Source organism: Puma concolor, chromosome E2 (genome assembly GCF_028749965.1).
Source record: "Puma concolor isolate L17-30 chromosome E2, mPumCon1.1.hap2, whole genome shotgun sequence".
Taxonomy (NCBI): Eukaryota; Metazoa; Chordata; class Mammalia; order Carnivora; family Felidae; genus Puma; species Puma concolor.
Window position 1 is genome coordinate 45,355,413 of NC_141681.1, and position 21,428 is coordinate 45,376,840.

At 40.4% G+C, this 21,428-nt stretch overlaps 1 protein-coding gene across 1 annotated transcript in view; it reads right to left on the bottom strand.

Annotated features, from left to right (window-relative positions):
* Window positions 1-21,424, bottom strand: part of ZNF565 (zinc finger protein 565) — a 33,995-nt gene extending 12,571 nt beyond the window's left edge. Inside the window, exons 1-6 of the mRNA XM_086691053.1 lie at window positions 21,198-21,424; window positions 11,656-11,816; window positions 9,059-9,145; window positions 7,395-7,463; window positions 5,258-5,331; window positions 623-749 (exon numbers count right to left, since the gene is read on the bottom strand). Coding sequence (XP_086547179.1) covers window positions 623-749; window positions 5,258-5,266 — 136 coding nt within the window. The 5' untranslated portion in view covers window positions 5,267-5,331; window positions 7,395-7,463; window positions 9,059-9,145; window positions 11,656-11,816; window positions 21,198-21,424. The remainder of the gene's footprint in view (window positions 1-622; window positions 750-5,257; window positions 5,332-7,394; window positions 7,464-9,058; window positions 9,146-11,655; window positions 11,817-21,197) is intronic.
* Between the last annotated feature and the right edge of the window lie 4 nt (window positions 21,425-21,428).

The window sequence follows — 21,428 nt, forward strand, 5'->3', positions numbered from 1 at the left end:
GAAAGAGACAATTATGAAGGAAGGAATGAAGGAAGGTGTAAAGTTTGTCCAAAGGACAGGAAGACAGAGGTGCTAATGGAACTACCCCTTTGCACATCCATAAACCACAAAGAATTCCCTTGGAAACAGAGAGCAGAAATTTGGCCAGAAACCTATAGGTCTCCCTAGAAATTCACTGTGAAGAAACCAGAAATTCCAGAAGGCTAGTCCTGAGTTATTTAGAGTAGATAGCTATGGTGGTCATTCTCCATTTGCCCTCTCCTCCCCACTCAATCCATTCCTTGCTCTGTGCCCCACACAGCTTACCTGGAGGGACTGTACTATCCTGGCTCTGTGGTTTCTCATTGGGTTTGGCATATGGAAGCATCAGCAGAAGGCCAGTGGGTAGGATGAGAGAGCTCAGGGTATTTATCCTTCTCCCTCTCTCCTCTGACCCAGGAGTTTTGGAGGCAGCTACAGTTGCTGCCAGCCAGGCCCTTCTCCATGACTCTAGCTCTCACCATTGTCCAGGGGCAGTTTCCTCCCTTTACCTTTTCCTGCCAGAGGTGATAACAACCTACCACTGTTACAGTCCCTGGAAGCTTCGTTTCCTGTCTGGCCCTAGATTATATAACATCCTTACCTAGTGACACCAAGTTATTGAAGTTCTCCAGAGTCACATCCCTGTACAAGTTTCTCTGGGCAGGTTCCAGGCACTTCCATTCTTCCTGAGAAAACTCTATGGCCACATCCCTGAATGTTACCAACCCCTGAAATAATAAACCCATGCATTACTAGTAAACGAGAGGGCTTTTATTTTTTACATTTATTACAAAATTTTTCAAAAAATATACCAAAGTATACAGAGTGGTATGGCCCCCAAGAATCCATTGCTCTGCTTCAACAATTAGTAAGACTTTGCAAGACTTTTCAAATCTTGTTTTATTTACTTTTTTTTTTAACCCCTCGTGTATTTTGAGGCAGATCTTACATACCAAATATCAAAAACATCATAGTATTTTATCCATAAATACTTTAGTACCTAGCAGATTAGCCCTTTTTTTAAAAAAAGCATAACAACCAGAATATCATTATTATACTTAATAAAATTAACAATTAACTTCCTAATAACCAGATCAAGTTTCAAATTGCCCCAATCTTCTCAAAAGTAATTTTTTACAGTTGGTTTGTTCAAATCAAGATTCAAATTAAATCCACACATTGCATTTAGTGAGTAGGTTTCCTTAAGTCTCTTTAGAATCTATAAGAGCCCCTAGAAACCCTTCAAAAATTTTTATTGCTATTTATTTATTAATTAAAGAAACATATGAATCAGTAGAATCTCCCACATTCTTGGCTGATTGCATCTTCATGGAACAGTTTAAAATGTTGCTTTACTTCCATACTTTCTGTGAAAAGGTAGTTAGATCTGGAGGCCTGATTCACATTGTTTTTTGGAGGGGCAGGAATATGTCAGAGGTGGTGCTGGGTACTTCCTATAGCTTCCATCAGGAGGCACATAATAACTGTACCATTTTTAATGAGGTTAAAATTGATGAGTAGGTTCAGGTATTGACAACCTGACTCATCCAGGAAAACGTCTGTAAGATAGAAAGAGAAGATATGGAGAAGGGCACTGTAGGAAGGAGGTGATCAAGCAAGCAAGCTATGGCGGAGTGCCTATGCCATGAAGGTAGTATAATAAGCACATTTATTTGGCTAGAGGCCTACATTCATTTCAATATTCCTGTAACTGGAACTAAAACCTCTTTCATACAGTAGGACTCTTCTGTATTCTACAAGGGCCTGGGAACGAGCAAAATCTAGCTAAGTGGGATCTTACAAATAAACAAAATAGCATATACAAAATACACAGCAAACAAAGGCCTTGCCAATAATAAAGGCTTTTAAAAATGAATCCTTTACCCTTTCTCCATGGAGAGAGAAAAAAAAAAAAAAAGCTAGGATCCAAAATGTCTTATAAATCTCTATCTTAAAATATAGGACTGGTGGGGCGCCTGGGTGGCTCAGTCGGTTAAGCGTCCGACTTCGGCTCAGGTCATGATCTCGCGGTCCATGAGTTCGAGCCCTGCGTCGGGCTCTGTGCTGACCGCTCAGAGCCTGGAGCCTGTTTCAGATTCTGTGTCTCTCTCTCTCTCTGACCCTCCCCCGTTCATGCTCTGTCTCTCCCTGTCTCAAAAATAAATAAACGTTAAAAAAAAAAAAAAAAATATATATATATATATATATATATATATATAGGACTGGGATGCAGATTACTTAAAAAAAAAAAAAAAAAAAGTAAAAGAAAGTAAAAATCCAAACCACAAAATTGGGAGAAAATATTTACAAATCTTATAACTAATAAGGATCCAGTATATATAAAGAAGTCTTACAATTCAACAATAAAAAAAAAATTAAATCTAAGCAAAGAATTTGATTTCTCCAAAGAAGATATACAGATGGCCAATAAGCATATGAAAAGATGTTCAATACCACTAATCATTAGGGAAATGAAAATCAAAATAACAATAAGATGCCACTTCATGTCCTTTAGGATGGCTATTACCAAAAAAGACAAAATAACACATGTTGGTGAGGATGTGGAGAAATCAGAACACATTGCTGACAGGTATGTAAAATGCGGCAGCCACTTTGGAAAAGTTTTGGCAGTTTTGCAAAATGTTAAACATAGAATTATGTAGGTATAGAGAAATGAAAACGTTATGTCCACCCCAAAACCCTGGTATACACCAATGTTCACAGCAGCGTTATTCATGATAGCCAAAAAGCAGAAATAACCCAAATGTCCATAAACTGATGAACTAAAGAAAAAAGTAAACTAAATAAACTAAAGAATAAAATTTGGTATAAAGATGAATGAAGTACTGATAAATGTTACAACATGGATGAAGCTTGAAAACATACTACATGAAAAAAGCCAGACACAAGAGAGCAAATACTGTAAGATTCTACTCATAGGAAATCTCCCGAATAGGCAAATCCATAGAGATAGAAAAGTAAATTAGCAGTTGCCAGTGGATGAGGAGGAGTGGTTGAGAGGGACTAATGCAAATGGGATTTCTTTTGGGGGTAATAAAAATGTTCTAAAATGGATTGTGCTGATGGTTGTAGAACTCTATAAATACACTAAACAGCACAGAACCTTACACTTATATGGGTGAATTTCCTTGTACAAAATTATATATACAATAAATAAAACTGTTAGGGGCAGAAAAAGAGGGAGAGAGAGAGAATCCTAAGCAGACTCTGTGCTGACAGCAGGGCTCAATCCAATGAACTGTGAGATCATGACCTGAGCTGATACCAAGAGTCGGATGTTTAACTGCCTGAGCCACCCAGGCACCCCTCAGAGAACTCTGTTAATGCTGGCTATATTTATCGATAATTACCAGGTTAGAAATTAAAAGTGAGAAATTTAAAAATATTAATTTATTAATTTATTTAAGTAACCAATAATAAACCTGTTACATGTTAACATAACATACAATTTATGAAAAAAAATTATTGTCAAAAAAACTTAATAGCTTTGTTTTACATTTTTGCAATCTCTTTAATGACTGGCTGAATAAAAGACACTTGGATTTTCACATCTACTTCTGCATTCAGTTGTTGGGATAACATATATCATATAGCTTCTAAGAAACTCCATTGTACAGTAATTGGAGAGTATGAGTCAGAAAGGCAAATAACATGTTGGTATTATCTCTTGAGAGGGTGTCAGAGTCTTCCTGCTTGGAGAACTGCTAATCTAGTGCTACACAATTTAACATGAATGATTTGAAAGCACATTGTGTTGAATGAAAAAAATCTGGTCAAAAATATAGAGTAAGATGCCTGGAGCCTGCTTCCGATTCTGTGTCTCCCTCTCTCTCTGACCCTCCCCCGTTCATGCTCTGTCTCCCTCTGTCTCAAAAATAAATAAACGTTAAAAAAAAAAATAAAAAATAAATCAAAGGACTGATAAACACAAAATCGAAGGCAAGCATAACCATTGGTAGGAACAGTAATGCAGTGTGGAAAGGAATATGATCTGGGAAGGGAATATGGGATGCTTAGGTGGTACATTAGTCTAAGTAATGAGTACATCAATACTTTTTTATTACTTTTAAAGTTTATCTATTTTGAGAGAGAGAGAGAGTGCATTAGCAAGTGGGGGAGGGACAGAAAGAGGAGGAGAGAGAGAGGATCCCAAGCAGACTCTGTCTGACAGGGCTCGAACCCACAAGCTGGGAGATCACAACCTGAGCCAAAGATGGATGCTTGGGGCGCCTGGGTGGCGCAGTCGGTTAAGCGTCCGACTTCAGCCAGGTCACGATCTTGCGGTCCGGGAGTTCGAGCTCCGCGTCAGGCTCTGGGCTGATGGCTCAGAGCCTGGAGCCTGTTTCCTATTCTGTGTCTCCCTCTCTCTCTGCCCCTCCCCTGTTCATGCTCTGACTCTGTCCCAAAAATAAATAAAGGTTGAAAAAAAAATTAAAAAAAAAAAAAAAAAAAAAAAGATGGATGCTTAATCAACTGAGCTACCCAGGCACCCCAATACTTTATTATTTTTTATTATTTTTTACACCATATACATGTTGTAGACATGTTTTTATATATATTCTTTGGTAGTATGAAATATTTATTATATTTATTTATTTATTTTTATGATTTTTAAAGATGTAACATTTAAAAATAAAGGATGGGGCGCCTGGGTGGCGCAGTCGGTTAAGCGTCCGACTTCAGCCAGGTCACGATCTCGCGCTCCGTGAGTTCGAGCCCCGCGTTGGGCTCTGGGCTGATGGCTCAGAGCCTGGAGCCTGTTTCCGATTCTGTGTCTCCCTCTCTCTCTGCCCCTCCCCCGTTCATGCTCTGTCTCTCTCTGTCCCAAAAATAAATAAACGTTGAAAAAAAAATTAAAAATAAATAAAAATAAAGGAAACCACCTAGATTAATGGAAAAGATCAAAGTTATCTCATCTTTGGCCCCACTCAACCAGGGTTCTGATAAAGGGGGCTCTCACATTTCTTATAAGACAATATATTTCTGCTCCACTGTTGCTCTGGTAAGAGCCATGTGTCCATATGTCTACACTGTTGGAGAAGAGAGAGCCACTAAGGGAAGTGGAACACCATCACCCATCCCTGGAATGGGTGAACTGGGAACAAGAATGGGGCTCAGTGAGATAGGGAAGTTTCAGGATAAAGAACACAAATCATGTTCACATGATTTGAAAGGAAGAGAGATTATTTCAAGGATAGAGGAAATTTCAGCTTACCTGTGCCATGGCTTTCAGAACTACCTGGGCTGCTCTGATTTCTTTAGATTCTTCTCTTGGGCAAGTGCAGAGTCCTGAAAAAGCAGAGTAGGGGGGAAAAAAGGGGAAATCTCTCATAAACTGAGCTTGTCTGAGCACTCCTAAATAGACGACCTTAACACAACTGTACTTCCAATGTCCTGTTCTGCTTCCCTTGTCCTCCCCCTTGTCCCACCACACAACACTAATATCAAGAACTACAGAGTTAACAAAACCCAGCCCCTCCCTAAACTCCAGGGAAACTAAAAAATGGATTCAAAGAACATACGCTCCAGCACTCACATAGAATCCAACCACCTCAGCAGGAGGGATTCCAGCCTGAACATTCCCCCATCTTGCTGATGCTAATCTATACCCTACACGGGGACTAGTTGGCTCCCACCTGTTCCAAGCTGATCTTCCTCTACAGCTGCTGCAAAGAGTGTCAAGACTCAGACTTGCTTACTTTATCCTCTAAAGATGAGGACAGTACCCACAGGTTACAAACATAGCATACCTGTGCAGGCCAAACCTTGAGAAAAAGATATCCCTAAAACTAAGTCTTCCCGCTTCTCTGAGCTCAACAGGCAAAACCTCTTGGGTACTTCTTTGGCTCTACTTCCTCCTTCTAAGTCTAGAAAGGAACACCACCTACACCAGAGGCCTCATCAAAGACTCCAGCCCTGCCTGGACTCACCAGACAGGAGCAAGAAAATAATAGTAAACAGGTATCTTACAAGCACACCTGCATATCCAGAGTATTGACCTGAATGGGAGCTCAATTTATAGAAGCCGCTTGGGCCAGCACTCCTAATCTTCCATCTAAGCCTGTCCTACTGCTTTCCTGCAGAATATCACCTCTAGTATTTGTTAAGGGTGGAGTTCTATGGAAAATGGCCTGTACCTCAAAGTAATGAGAACTCAGGTGTTTTTTTTTTAAGTTTATTTATTTTGAGAGAGAGAGAGAGAGCGCGCACGCGCATGCAAGCGAGCACGGGGGAGGGGCAGAGAGACAGGAAGAGAGAGAGAATCTTAAGCAGGTTCCGAGTTGTTAGTGCAGAGCTGGATATGGGGCTCAATCTCGCAAACTGTGACATCATGACCTGAACTGAGATCGAGTTGGACACTTAACCAACTGAATCTCCCAGGTACCCTGAGAACTCGGGGGTTTTAAGGAGGATAGTAATGCTGGTTCTAATCAGAGGTGCAAGAAGCTTCCCATGGTTTGTGGGTGGGTGGGTAAGAAGGAAGACTAATTTTCTCAATGCAGTGGGGTCAAGGAAAATGTCCTCTACGTTGTGGAATATGAATTGGGACTTCAAAATCAGAGAATTTTAATAGGCAGAAGAGGTACAGAAGAGTATTCTGATCTATGAATAAAAGTGACAAAAATAGTGGACCAAAAGTATATGGTGTATTTGGGGAGCAGAGAATAATTTGGAATGACTTGTGTAGTTTGGGGAAAGGTCTAGACTAGTGCTGTCCACCAAATCTTTCTGTGATGATGGAAATCTTCACATCTGTACCCTCAATAATTTGGCATTAGCCACATGCACTAAGTATGTAAAAAGTGTCTAGTAGGACTGAGGAACTGGATTTTTCTCTAAATTTTTAATTATATTTAAATTTAACTAGTTTTAGAATCTAGAGGAAGTTTATGCTGGCGATGATATCAGGGGTTGGAAAATGATGGCGAATGAGTGAAATAAAATAACAATGAGGACAAAGACCAGGCATCATCATCACTGTGACTGGCACCTGCCATGCTGTCTGGAGGAGAAGGGTCCAATGACTACTAACTGAATATATAAATGTTTGTTTTTCACCCATTAATGAATGGAAGGCCACTGAAGAATTTAAAGAGGGAAATGATAGGGTCAATATGGCCAGAATATTTTATTGGAGAGGAGTAAAACTGGAGACAGAGAGATCAACTGAGAGGTGCTTATACTTTTGCAAGCAAACAAAGGACCTGATGAAGGATAATGGCAGTGAAGATAAAAAGGAAGGTATAATTTCAAGGTGTACAGAAGTAAAATCAACAAGCTCTGGCATCTGATTAGATATGGAGATGGAGAAAGAGGAGTCAAAAATTCTTTCAGATTTACTGAGCTCCTACCTCAATTGGCATGGTTCTAGGTGTGAGGAAGATAATAAATCCAGTCCCTGTCCCAGTGGATCTCACATTCTAATGGAAACAGACAATAACAAATATTGATATACTGACATTGACACTCCTATTTATATGTCAGGTGGCCCAAATTCTATGTAAAAAAATTAAGAAGCGTTAGAGGATAGGGAGCTTTGGGGAAATGGAAGGTGGCCTGAGAAGGCTTTTCATTGAGAAGGTGATATGTAAGCCCCGAGTGAGTGGAGTGATAAATGCAGGTATCTAAGAGTATAGTGAACAGTAACTGCAAAGGCCTCAAGGCAGGAGCAGACTTTCTTTGATTAATAAAGGGGACTAGGGTGGCTGGAATGGAGTGTGCAAGAGAAAGTCAGCAGCTCATTTGGGTGACAGAGGTGTCTGGAAGCTGATCACATGGGGCTTGTGGGCCACTGTAAGAACTTTGCTTTTTATTCCTGAATAAGACAGGAAGCCACTAAAGGTTTAAGACAAGGAATGGCACACTCTGATTTACATTTAAAGGGATCATGCAAAGAAAGTGAAGGAAGAAGACAAGGGGAGGGAAGCAGGGAGACCAGTGAGAAGGTAGATAACTGTAGTAATCCAGGCAAGGGGTGAGGGTGGCTTGCATTAGGGATGGTGGTGGTGGGGGGAGTGATGAGACTTGATCAGATTAGACATTCTCTGAAGGTAGAGCTGATGGGATTTGTTGATTTTAGGTATAAAAGAAAAGAAAAAAAAAAAAAAGGAGGAAGAAGCCATAATGATGCTAAGGTATTTGGCTTGAGGAAATGGAAGTATGAAGTTGTCATTTTTTAACACAAAGAACCCTGAGAGGAGCAGGTCTGAATAAACCAATTATGAGTTCTGTTTCAGACTCTAATACTTGAGATTATTATAACATATCACAGACACAGTGGGCTCTAGCTGTGTAAACTTCCAACAAGGCAATGTTAACAGAAATTAAACTATGTATGTCCTCTGATGAAGCAATTCCACAGCTGAGACTATCCAAAAGATGTGTGTGGGCTACATGATGGAGACACTGCTGACACTGGAAATAACTTGGAAAAGAACTTAAAAAGGAGGATTGGTTAAATAAATAAATTACAGTATATCCACACAGTGGGAACACTGTTGCCATAAAATGAACACATATATTTGTTGGTGTTAAGATGTTAAACAATGCTGGACAAAAAAGGTAGTTAATGAAGTAGTATGTGTAGTGTAATCCTATTTTTATAGGAAAAATATACATACATTCTATATATACATGTGTGTGTGCACAGAAGATGGACTGAAAGAATTTTTAATTACGTTTTTACATTTGTCTCTGTGTGTATAATTACAGGGGGAATCTTGGTTTTTTTTCTATATTTTCAAGTTTTCCCTTAAGCATATGTTTTATAATCATAAATAATTTATACCTTCCTCTTTGTTCAGGGGGTGAATTATAAAAGGAAATATGAATGGAATGATTCATGAGTGACAGTGAGGTGTTTTGGGGAACTTATATGCTGAAGGAGATTGATTTTCTCTATAGTTCTACAGCCTTTTAGGGGCTTGTTCTCAAATAATAACATAAAGCTCCTGAATGCCCACAGAAGTGAGCTTTCATATGAAAGCCTTCCATTTTTGTTAGTCTGCTCACTCACCTGTGCACAGACCTCTTGTCAACCCTCAATCCAGGATATCCTCCTTGCTCCAAAGAGAAATCATATTTAATTTACAGAAGCAACTTCCTACACACACAAAAAGAAATGGGTCTTAGCCAGTGTGGCAGACATTAATTTAATTACTATTATTTCCCCATTATTCAGTTTTCCTCTCCTTCTGGGTACATAGATGACATGTTCCAGACTCTTGCAGTTAGGCAAGGCCATAAACTGGTTTTGGCCAATGGAATCTGAGCTGCGGTGATGTGTGTCACTTCAATCTGAGGCACTGACAGGACTGCATAATTCTCTAGTTTTTCTATTCCCTGATGTGTGGCTAGGGGGACCATGTGTTTCAGATGGTATAGCTATAGATTGGTGGAATCTACTTTGGTCTGGGACTCTGCCTACATGGATGTGTGTGGACATCCATGGGGATGCCTGAGTGGCTCAGTCAGTTAGGTGTCCAACTTTGGCTCAGGTCATGATCTCACAGTTCATAGGTTTGAGCCCTGCATTGGGCTCTGTGCTGACAGCCCAGATCCTGGAGCCTGCTTCAGATTATGTGTTTCCCCCTCTCTCTGCCCCTCCCTCGCTTATGCTCTCTCTCTCTCTCAAAAGTAAATAAACGTTACAAAAAAAAAAAAAAAGTCAGAGGAAACTTCAGAAATAACAGAGCAGAGCTGTTAATTTCCAACTCCATACACCTCAAAGGGATTTTTCACAAACATACAATGTGAAACACAAGGCCCCAAAGAGAGAGATTATGAGTTACAGGATAAGTTGATCTTGACCTAGCAAAACCATGCTTCTCCAGATCCTACCATCAAATCTTTGTACAATTCTTCTGAGCAAAGTTTAGCCATCCATATACCACTTGGTGAAGCTTGAAGCTACATCCCTGGATTTTCTCTATCTAAATTGATAGACATTCTTATTCTTTTTTTTTTTAAATTTTTTTTTTTTTTCAACGTTTATTTATTTTTTGGGACAGAGAGAGACAGAGCATGAACGGGGAAGGGGCAGAGAGAGAGGGAGACACAGAATGGGAAGCAGGCTCCAGGCTCTGAGCCATCAGCCCAGAGCCCGACGCGGGGCTCGAACTCACGGACCGCGAGATCGTGACCTGGCTGAAGTCGGACGCTTAACCGACTGCGCCACCCAGGCGCCCCGATAGACATTCTTATTCTTTAGAGGCCAGAGGTCCCATATCACACAGGGACTGGGAGAAGTTGCCAGGTCATGAGAATTAGACATATAGGGGTATCTCCACCTTAACATTAGTAATCTATTCCTAAAAAGCAATCATTCTGTGCAAGAACTCTAATCAAAGCCTTTTTCCCACTATTTAAAATGTGAAAAATATAATGCATCACATTTTAACACAAAGCACCCAAATAATTTCCTAAAACATAATTGAACACACACAAAAAATCTACATATAATAAAGTATTGTATTAGGGGCGCCTGGGTGGCTCAGTCGGTTAAGCATCCAACTTCAGCTCAGGTCATGATCTTGGGGTCTGTGAGTTCGAGCCCCACATTAGTCTCTGTGCTGACAGCTCAGAGCCTGGAGCCTGCTTCAGATTCTGTGTCTCCCTGTCTCTCTGCCCCTCCCTGGCTCAACTCTGTCTCTCTCTCAAAAATAAATAAACATTAAAAAAAATTAAAAAAAAATAAAGTATTGTATTAGATTGAAATTTTCTTAAAACATTACTTCTTGATCACCAATTATTAACAACTAGTTGCTCTGAGCATCATGAACATCAGCATATCCCTTTTGTTAACACACCAATCTATGTACCTGTCAAAATATTTGCATGATTGATGTTTTATTAATTGTATTTCTTTTTTTCTTTAATGTTTATTTTATTTTTCAGAGAGAGAGAGAGCATGAGTAGGGGAGGGATAGAGAGAGAGAGAGGGAGACACAGAATCCCAAGCAGGCTCCAGGTTCTGAGCTGTTAGCACAGAGCCTGACACAGGGCTCTAACCCACGAACTGCAAGATCATGACCTGAGCTGAAGTCAAACGCCCAACTGATCGAGCTGCCCAGGCATACCCTTATATGCTATATTTTAAATGATGTATTGAATTTTATTGATGTAAACATACATTTCCCCAGTATAAACATCAACCAAAAATCATTACAATGAGATATATACATTTCCAGGCAATATTCAGTTTTCTGAGTAAGACAAGAGCAGGGAGTTTAACTAAATGAAAGATTTCTATAAAACAGTAATTCTAAGTACTCACAAATTTAGTAGTAATATAATAGCTAATAACAACATAAAAATGTTGCAGGTATGGTTAAATGGAAAAAAAAAAGTTACAAATGTGCTCATGTGCTCCTATCTGTAAAATACACAGATACATCAATACAGACAATATAGACAGACAAATTACATGAAAAATGTCTAGGAAGTTTTGTCTTTAAAGATTACTTTGGTTATTTCGGGCTGTGATCTTCAATGTTCTTCATTTTACTAAAGTGTATGTTTTTTTCAATAATTATGTATTAATTTTTAAATTATTTTTAAGTTCTGTTAAATGTAAGCTATCCCTAAGTAGCAGATAAAAAAGAAAATACTTACTTTTTTTTTAAGCAATCTTCCCTTGAACATAAAATAATAGCTTAGGATATTCTAAAAACAGTTGTATTTTCACAGAATCGCTTTTGTTTTTGCTTTGTCAGCTCCCAGTAGTTGCAAACTTCTTGATTTTGTAACTATATTCATGTATGCTGTAGTCCTGCCTGGAAAAGAATGAAAAGTCATTAGTATATTACATATATATATTATGTATAACAGTATATAACAGTGTGTAACAGTGCTTCCTTTCAGCTCTTCTTGCCAGATGAGTCTATTATGCTTCTGTACCTGCCCCACTGTTCTCTAAACAGCTACAAACTTAGCTTGCCCCATTGGTCATACTTTGGATTTCTGATGATTAGAATGATGAAAACTACAAGCCTTGGGGTGCCTGGGTGGCTCAGTTGGTGAAGTGTCTGACTGCGGCTCAGGTCATGATCTCATGGCTTGTGGGTTTGAGCCCTGCATTGGGCTCTGCAACGACAGAATGAAAAGCTTGCTTTGGATCCTCTCTCTCCCTTTCTCTCTGCCCCTCCCCTGCTCACTCATGTTTGTTCTCTCTCTCTCTCTCTCAAAATAAATATTAGAAAAAAAAATACATTTTAAATAAAAAAACTGCACGTCTTGTATAGGACTCAAGAAAACTAATTTACCTCCACAGAGCTCTTATGAGATCAGTTTGACTTAGACATGGTCAATATGACAATGGTCAATAATATGGTCATGGTCATGGTCAATAATAAGACAATGACTATTCTGGTCACACAAGTTATCTCCCTCTTATGAATTATCACAGCATTACTATCAGGATAAAATAGTGCTCTTTATCATCCTTTACTTTGAATATCTGTATACTACTTTTGTCTCACCTATTATGTTATTTGCACTTTAAAAGTAAATAAAGACTATAACTTTTATTTTTTCCCTTAAGTAATCTCCACACCCAACATGGGGCTCGAACTCACAGCCCTGAGATCAAGAGTCAAATGCTCCACCAACTAAGCTAGCCAGGCACACAGGGACTATGACTTAAAAAAAAAAAAAAAAAATTTTTTTTTAAGTTTATTTATTTTGAGAGAAAGAGTGAGAGAGCAAGAGAGAGAGAGAGTGGTGTCTGGGAGGGGCAGAGAGAGAAGCCCAAGTAGGCTTCATGCTGTTGGTGAGGAGCCCAACACAGGATTGCAACTCTCAAACCATGAGAGTATGACCTGAGCCGAAATCAAGAGTCAGATGCTTAACCAACTGAGCCACCCAGGAGCCCCGAGACTATAACTTTTAAAAAGCAATTTGTCTCCCTGAGTTCTAGATTAGGATTTTGCACCTTTGAAAATTCTTAATAAATTTCTAATGTCCCAAAGGAATCCATTATAAAAATATGTGAGTGGTAGGGACACCTGGGTGGCTCAGTTGGTTGAGCGTCCGACTTGCTCAGGTCATGATCTCGTGGTCCGTGAGTTTGAGCCCCGCATTGGGCTCTGTGCTGACAGCTCAGAGCCTGGGGCCTGCTTCAGAATCTGTGTCTCCCTCTCTCTGCTCCTCCCTCACTCATGCTCTGTCTCTCTCTCTGTGAAAAAGAAATAAACTTGAAAACTATGTGAGTGGCATGCACAAAAACACTTTTGGGAATAGCTCATAACTAAATTATAGAAATACAAATTCTCTTTAGTAGGCAAAAATGAAAAAATTAGGGTTATCTTGATAATGAAATACTAACGTTTATTTACTTTTGAGAGACAGCTCAAGCGGGGAGGGAGAGAGAGAGGGAGACACAGAATCTGAAGCAGGCTCCAGGTTCTGAGCTGTCAGCACATGGCCCAACGTGGGGCTCAAACTCACAGACTGTGAGATCATGACCTGAGTTGAAGTTGGACACTTAACCGACTGAGCCACCCAGGTTCCCCCATGTAATGAAATACTACATAGTGACTATAAAATACAACATTACCATGTAATACATTATTAAATAATAAAAGCAGGTTACAGAATTTATACACAGTGATACCCCTCTATAAAATCCCACAGAAAAATATTTGAAGTATATCCACCAAAATATTAAGAATATTTATTTCTGGATGAAGGAATTTTTAGCAAATTTCTATTTTTACATTAACCTTATATTTTTCACAAGAAAAATCATAAAAATATTGTTTCCATTTAAAAATAAATAACCAGGGGCGCCTGGGTGGCTCAGCCACTTAAGCTTCAGACACTTGATTTCGGCTTAGGTCATGATCTCACAGTTTTGAGACTGAGCTCTGTGTGGGGCCCCTGCATTGAGCTCTGGCACTGGGTACAGAGCATGTTTAAGATTCTCCTTCTCCCTCCGCCCTTCCCCACCGTCTCTCTCTCTCTCTTAAAAAAAACAAAAAAACAAAAAAACCCCACCAAACCAAACCAAAAATAAATAACCATAGTTGTAGATAGTATTTATTTTCCTGGTAGTAGAAAAAATTAGGAAAAATTGAGACAACGTTTATGACATGAATGGGATCAAGAAAAGAAATTAGTGTGATTGAAACCAATAACAACTAAAAGTTCTTTAACAGTCCTTTAAACGTTGATTCATATTTCTTGATACATTGGTATAGCTTCATTATCAAAAATATTCTGTGAATGACCAATTTTCAAGAAAGTTCAAATTAAATAAAACAGCATATGTAAAGTAGAAAGAGTGGTGCCAGACACACAGCGAGCTTCTCCATTCAATCACTAATTAGAAGATTTTTGGGTAGGATCTTTGCAAAACCTGAGCACTTTTTAATTTATCATTTTGTTTATGACATCCTTTTCATTGTTCTCATTAAAGCTTTGTAAGCACATTGTTTATTAGCTGGATGAATATAATAGATGATGGAACATTCCTCTTCTCTTTCCCTACTGTTGGGTGCAAATTTGAGACATCTCAAAGGCTATTATCAGGTATTATTATCCTTGGTTTTAAATTTTCAGGGGTCATGAGTATCTTTGAAAATCTTCTGGAATGTGGCACCTAGGTGGTTCAGTTGGTTGGGCGTCCAATTCTTGATTTCGGCTCAGGTCATGATCTCAGTGTTATGGGATTGAGCCCCTCATTGGGTTCCATGCTGAGTGTGGAGCCTGCCTAAGATTTCCCCCTCCCCACCAGAATTGGGTCGTCCACCCCCAATTCATGTGTTGAAGTCCTAACCCCTAATGTCACTGTATTCGAAGACAGGGCCATTGTGGAAGACACACCAGAGCTTGTTTTTTCTCTCTCTCTGTGAAGATACAGCAAGATGGTGGACAACTGTAAGCCAAAAAGAGAGCCCAACTAGAAACTATCTATGCTGACATCCTGATCTCAGAATTCCAGCTTCCATAACTGAACAGTCTCAGCTGATCAAGATAGATGTCAATATTGCCTAACGTGATACACAGAGTCAATGGAATCCTTATCAAAACCCAATGATATTATTTTTTGCAGAAATAGAAAAATTCATCATAAAATACACACAGAATCTGAAGGAGCAGTCTTTTTTGGTTTTGTTTTTGAGAAAGAGTGGGCGCAAGTGAACGAGAGGCAGAGAAAGAGGGAGAGAGAGAGAGAGAGAATCCCATGAGGGGCAGAGAGAGAATCCCACGCTGACAGCACAGAGCCTGAAGTGAGACTCCTTCGAGCTTACCCAAAGTGGGGCTCCTCTGAGCCCACCTGAAGTGGGGCTTGAACTCACGAACTGTGAGATCATGACCTGATCCAAAGTTGGATACTTAATGGACTGAGCCACCTATATGCCCTTGAAGGTACAGTCTTGAAAAACAACAAAGTTGGAGGTCTCTCAATTCCTGATTTCAAAACTTATTACAAAGCTATGGTATTCAAAACAGTGTGGTACTGCCACGAAGTCAGATACCTAGACCAGTGACATAGAATGGAAACCCTCACATATATGGTCAAATAGTTTTCAACAAGAAGACCCAAGACCATTCAATGGGAAAAAGGACAGTCTTTTCAACAAATAGTATTGGGAAAACTGGATATCCGTATGCAAAAGAATGAAGTTGGATCCCTATCTAATACCATATACAAAAACTAACTCGAAATGTATAACAGTTCCAAACATAAGAACTAAAACTATAAAACTCTTTGAAGAAACATAAGGAAAAATTTTCACAATATTGGATTTAATTAATTAATTTAATGATTTATTGGGTATGACAAAGAAAGCACAGACAACAAAAGAAAAAATAGATATATTGTGGACTTTATCAAAATTAAAAAACTTCTGTGCATCAAAGGACACTATTTTTTTTTTTAATTTTTTTTTTTCAACGTTTATTTATTTTTGGGACAGAGAGAGACAGAGCATGAACGGGGGAGAGGCAGAGAGAGAGGGAGACACAGAATCGGAAACAGGCTCCAGGCTCTGAGCCATCAGCCCAGAGCCCGACGCGGGTCTCGAACTCACGGACCGCGAGATCGTGACCTGGCTGAAGTCGGACGCTCAACCGACCGCGCCACCCAGGCGCCCCTCAAAGGACACTATTAAGAGTAAAAAGGCAATCCATGGACTGGGAACAAATGTCTATAAGTCATGTATCTAAAAAGGGATTGATACTTACAATTGATACTTACTTACAAAACTCTTACAATGTAGCAAGGAAAAACAATCTGATTAAAATTAAATCTTTCTCCAAAGATATTCAAATGGCCGATAAACACATAAAAAGATCCCCAACATCATCAATTGTTAGGAAAAGGCACATCAAAACCACAGTGAGGGGGGCACCTGGGTGGCTCAGTTGGTTAAGCCTCAGAGTTCCACTCAGGTCATGATCTCACGGTGGAGTTTGAGTCCTGAGTCTGGCTGTGTGCTGACAGCTCGGAGCCTGGAGCTCACTTCTGATTCTCTGTCTCGCTCTCTCAAAAATAAATAAAAATTAAAAAACAAAAAACACTGCAATGATGGGTGACTGGCTGGCCTAGTCACAGAGCACGGGATTCTTGATCTTACGATCGTGAGTTTGAGCCCCACACTGGGTGTAGAGACAGTTAAAAATAAGTGACTGTAAGCCAGCTGAGTGACTGCATAGATCTTTTGTCTAATTATGGCTTTTAGAACCATGGTAATGTTTCATGCATTCAAAAAATAATTACAATCAACCAGGATGTATGTGTGTGTGTAAAGCCAAAATAAAATACAAAAAGTAACAAGTGAATTTATCTATGTTATAAATGAGTAACATCACCATGCAGAAAGGTGTAGGGAAAGGTGTCCTTTTACTATATACTGTAAGACTAAAAATAAAAAGAGGTGTATGAGGTATGGGAGTGTAGGTTAGCAATTTTTAAAAAATGTTTTATATACTTTTGAGTGTGCATGAGAGAGAGAGAGAGAGAGAGCGAGCGAGCACAAGCAGGCCAGGGGCAGAGAGAGAGGGGAACAGAGGATCCAAAGCAGACTCCATGCTGACAGGAGACAGCCTGACATGGGGCTCAAACTCATGAACTGTGAAATCATGACCTGAGCTGAAATCAGAGTAGGATGCTAAACCAACTAAGCCATCCAGGCACCCCTCTAAATATGATTTTCTAATAAAAGGAGCCAGTTTTCTCTGGGAAATGTGCACGTTCCAGAACTGGGGCTGGGACAGTGGAAGCAGAAAGAGTTAGGGGTCCCTGGGGAAAAAAGAGACATTCATAGCTTTTTTGCTATAAGAAAAGTGATTTCAGGCTCCTGGCCATCTTGTGAAAGAAAGTAAGAACAGCCACTATCAGGCCAGGAGATAACTTAATCATATCAGGGACAACAAATTGGCTGGTAAAACGAACAGTGCTGATTCAAAAGTGAAGAAAACTAACTTGATGTATACATTCTTGGGTTATATTTTCAGGATTTAAACCCCTTTGAGAACTCAGATACCAGACCAATTGATGATGCTGTCCTTTGCCAGCCCTCATGACTTTGACCTAGATTCTTTTTTTTTAATGTTTGTTTATTTTTGAGACAGAGAGAGACATACAGACAGACAGAGTGGGAGCACAGGAAGGCCAGAGAGAGAGGGACACAGAACCCAAAGCAAGCTCTAGGCTCTGAGCTGTCAGCACAGAGCCTAACATAGGGCTCGAACTCACAAACTGGGATTCAGGACCTGAGCCAATCAGATGCTCACCCAACTAAACCACCCAGGTGCCCCTGGACTCAGTCATTTTAAGATGACTTTTACCCCAATTCCATGCTATATTCCCCATTGTACAAGGCCCTTAAGATGTATGCACCCTTAGTGTAAAAGGACACACTAAAAAGTCAACTTGAAGGAGCTCCCAGTGGCCAAATCTTGAGTTATTTAAGGAATAAAATAGTGATAGTAATGAAATGCAACCTACAGAATTAAAAAAAAAATCCAATCTATACTTACATAAATAATTTAGTAAATAAATAAGTCGGGGAGAAGGAATATCTCCTTCTGACAGTAGTATTCTATTTGTCAAATGTAGAAGGAAGGATGGAAATTTGGGGGGCACCTGGGTGGCTAAGCATCTGACTTTGGCTCAGGTTTGTGGGTTTTTTTTTTTTTTTAATTTTTTTTTTCAACGTTTTTTATTTATTTTTGGGACAGAGAGAGACAGAGCATGAACGGGGGAGGGGCAGAGAGAGAGGGAGACACAGAATCGGAAACAGGCTCCAGGCTCCGAGCCATCAGCCCAGAGCCCGACGCGGGGCTCGAACTCACAGACCGCGAGATCGTGACCTGGCTGAAGTCGGACGCTTAACCGACTGCGCCACCCAGGCGCCCCTGGTTTGTGGGTTTGAGTACCACAACAGGCTCTGTGCTGACAGCTTAGAGCCTGGAGCCTGCCTTGGATTCTGTGTCTCCCTCTCTCTGCCCCACTCTCTTGCTCATGCGCTCTCTCTCTCTCTCAAAAATAAATAAACATTAAAAAATTTTTTCTTAAAATTTTTTAGTGTTTATTTATTTTTGAGACAGAGACAAAGCACAAGCAGGGGAGGGGCAGAGAGAGAGGGAGACATAGAATCTGAAGCAGGCTCCAGGCTCTGAGCTGTCAGCACAGAGTCCGACATGGGGCTTGAACTCACAAACCCGCAAGATCATGATGTGAGCCGAAGCCAGGTGCTTAACTGACTGAGCCACCCAGGCGCCCCTAAAAAAATTTTTTTTCTTAAGTCACCATTTGGCAAATAGCCGGTAATGACATTTTCAGGGGAAAATTATCAATGAGTGTTAAGATTTGCAGGTGGAAGTAGGATGAGAAACAGGATATTTATATAGGCTTAAGGTATTTCTCAAGACACATATTGATTATAATAGGGGAAAATGGCAACTTTGCAGTGGAGAAATCAGACAGAAACCACTTTAACCAAGTGATTAAAGTTACCACTAGTAATGAGGCAAATTGATCTCTTAGGTCTCCCAATAGGATGTCTTGAGAACACATCACTTTTGGGGTATGCTTGTCCCAAAAGCATACCCTGAATTTAATTACAAGGAAGCACGTGACAACCTCAAATAGGGGAACATTCTACATTGCATAATTTATAAAACAAATGGCCAATACCTTTTAAAAGTGTCAAGGTCAAGTGAGACAAAGATTGAGGAACTGTGCCAGAACAAAGACTAAGAAGACTTATCAACTAGCTGCAACATATGATCCTGGATTGGATCCTTGTGCAGAAAAAGGACACTAAGGGACACTGATGAAATTTGAATAAAGTTTGTAGATGAGTTAGTAGTAATGTATCAATGTTAATCTCCTGGTTTTTATCATGTACTGTGATTATGTAAAATGGTAATGATGTAGAGAACAAAGGCAAAAGAAATGTAGATAAAATTAAATTTCCTTATAACTTGCAGCCCATTGACAAATACCTGAGGTGGGTGGGTATAACATTCCTCAGGAAACTCCTGATCTTAATGTTAATGCCTTGCTGGAGAGAAAAACCACTTAGTTTGACAATAGTCAGGTCTCCATGATCCTGTAAGTCTTAACACATGAAAATCCTTTCGGAAACTTCCTTTGTCTTTACCTTCCCCAACTCCACAGTGTATAATCAATTGCTCCTCACAATCCCAGTGCAGCTCTTTCTACCCATGGGTCCTATCTCTGTGCTATAATAAAACCACCTTTTTGTACTTCATGTTTCACGAATTCTTTCTCGACCATTCCCTCATGAACCCCCTTCAAATGGAGAAGTAGGTTAAGAGTATGTGGGAATTCTATTTTTGCAACAGTTTTAAGTCTAAAACTAATTCAAAATGAAAAGTTAAAAAAAATGTTTAATGAACATTAGGTGTGCAGGAAATGGGGGTATATGAACCTTTCAGTTCATTTCGAGGGCTCCCAAAAATTTACTCCAATGGCAAATACTGGAGACCAGGTCACTTTGTGGGGGAGGGGGAGTTAGGCAAGAAGTTTCAGAACAAGAAAAGAATGTCATGAAAAACAAGGGTCTCAGGGAAGGAAGAAAACCTCATGCACCTTGAACTTCGCTTTTGGATGTTCAATAGCAATTTTTTCCTTTTCCTCTCAACATCTCTCTTGGAGAAGACTTAGAAAAAAAAAAAAAGAGATAATGAGTAAGCAGGACATTTTGACCTCCACACAAGAGACAGAAGTCGGATAAGACTGGATAACATGTCCAATACCAGTGTCACTGGGAGAGGCTGAGGCAATCACTGTCCAGGGCCACAATCTGTTCTAACTTCACAGGTTCTGCAAGGGTCAGAACACTGGAGTTACAGGCACCTCCCGCCAGCACATTTGGTGCTACACAAATGGTGTCACACAAACACACATCCACTCTTGAAACATACAAGACACAACCACACAATCACAGACATCTCCATGCCCTTATACTCACCCACTAAAATGACACACACAGTCACACAATCTATTAACCACCATGACACACAAAGTCACTCATATAGTCACAGCTTGCCCACACCAATACTCGCAAATGTCTCACACAATCACATACCCCCTTGGGGGATATACATAATCACTGGCACTCCCGCCCAACCAACGTCATAACTGAACATTCACTCCGGAGACACAGGCAAACACACGTTACCCTCAAACACACAGCATCACACACTGCCACCGTTTCACAGACACACTCCATGGGACACAAGAGGGATACACACACGCGTTGTCACCACACAGTCACAGACACACAACTACACAAACTACCACACGTGGCTACAATATCATGCAACCAAAACCATACGATCACCTTGGAGACATATAATCATAACCGCACAGACGCCTTCACCTGTCTCACAGTCACAACCACACTCACATCCCCCAAGAACAAGGCGTACAGTCACAAGCAGATATCACCCCCCACAGTCGCAAGGACCCCACACCCCAACACACAGTATCACACATGGTTACACAAACACAACCAGACTTACACCCTGGAGACAGGCGGCCACAGCCACACATCCCTGGTCACGCAGCCCCAAAGACTCATTCTCACTCCGGCATTCTCAACCCGCTCCCGCCAGCGCGCACAGACCAGAGGCTCTGGACACGCCCCGTCCCCGCCCCGGACTCCCAGACCCCTCACCTTCTGCCTCCCCTTGGTCGCGTCCGGGTCCCTGCGGAGCTAACGATCTCGCCACGACGTCAAGGAAAGCGTAACGTCGGCCGCTTTGGACTCTGGGAAACGTAGTCCAAAGCCAGACCAGACGCATGCAAGATGGTGTCCTCATACCTCAGGGCCTGAGTTTGGCCCGTTTGATACTGCGCTCGCGGAGCTTCAAAGACGGACTCCCTCCTCCAAACCTCCCACCAGGCT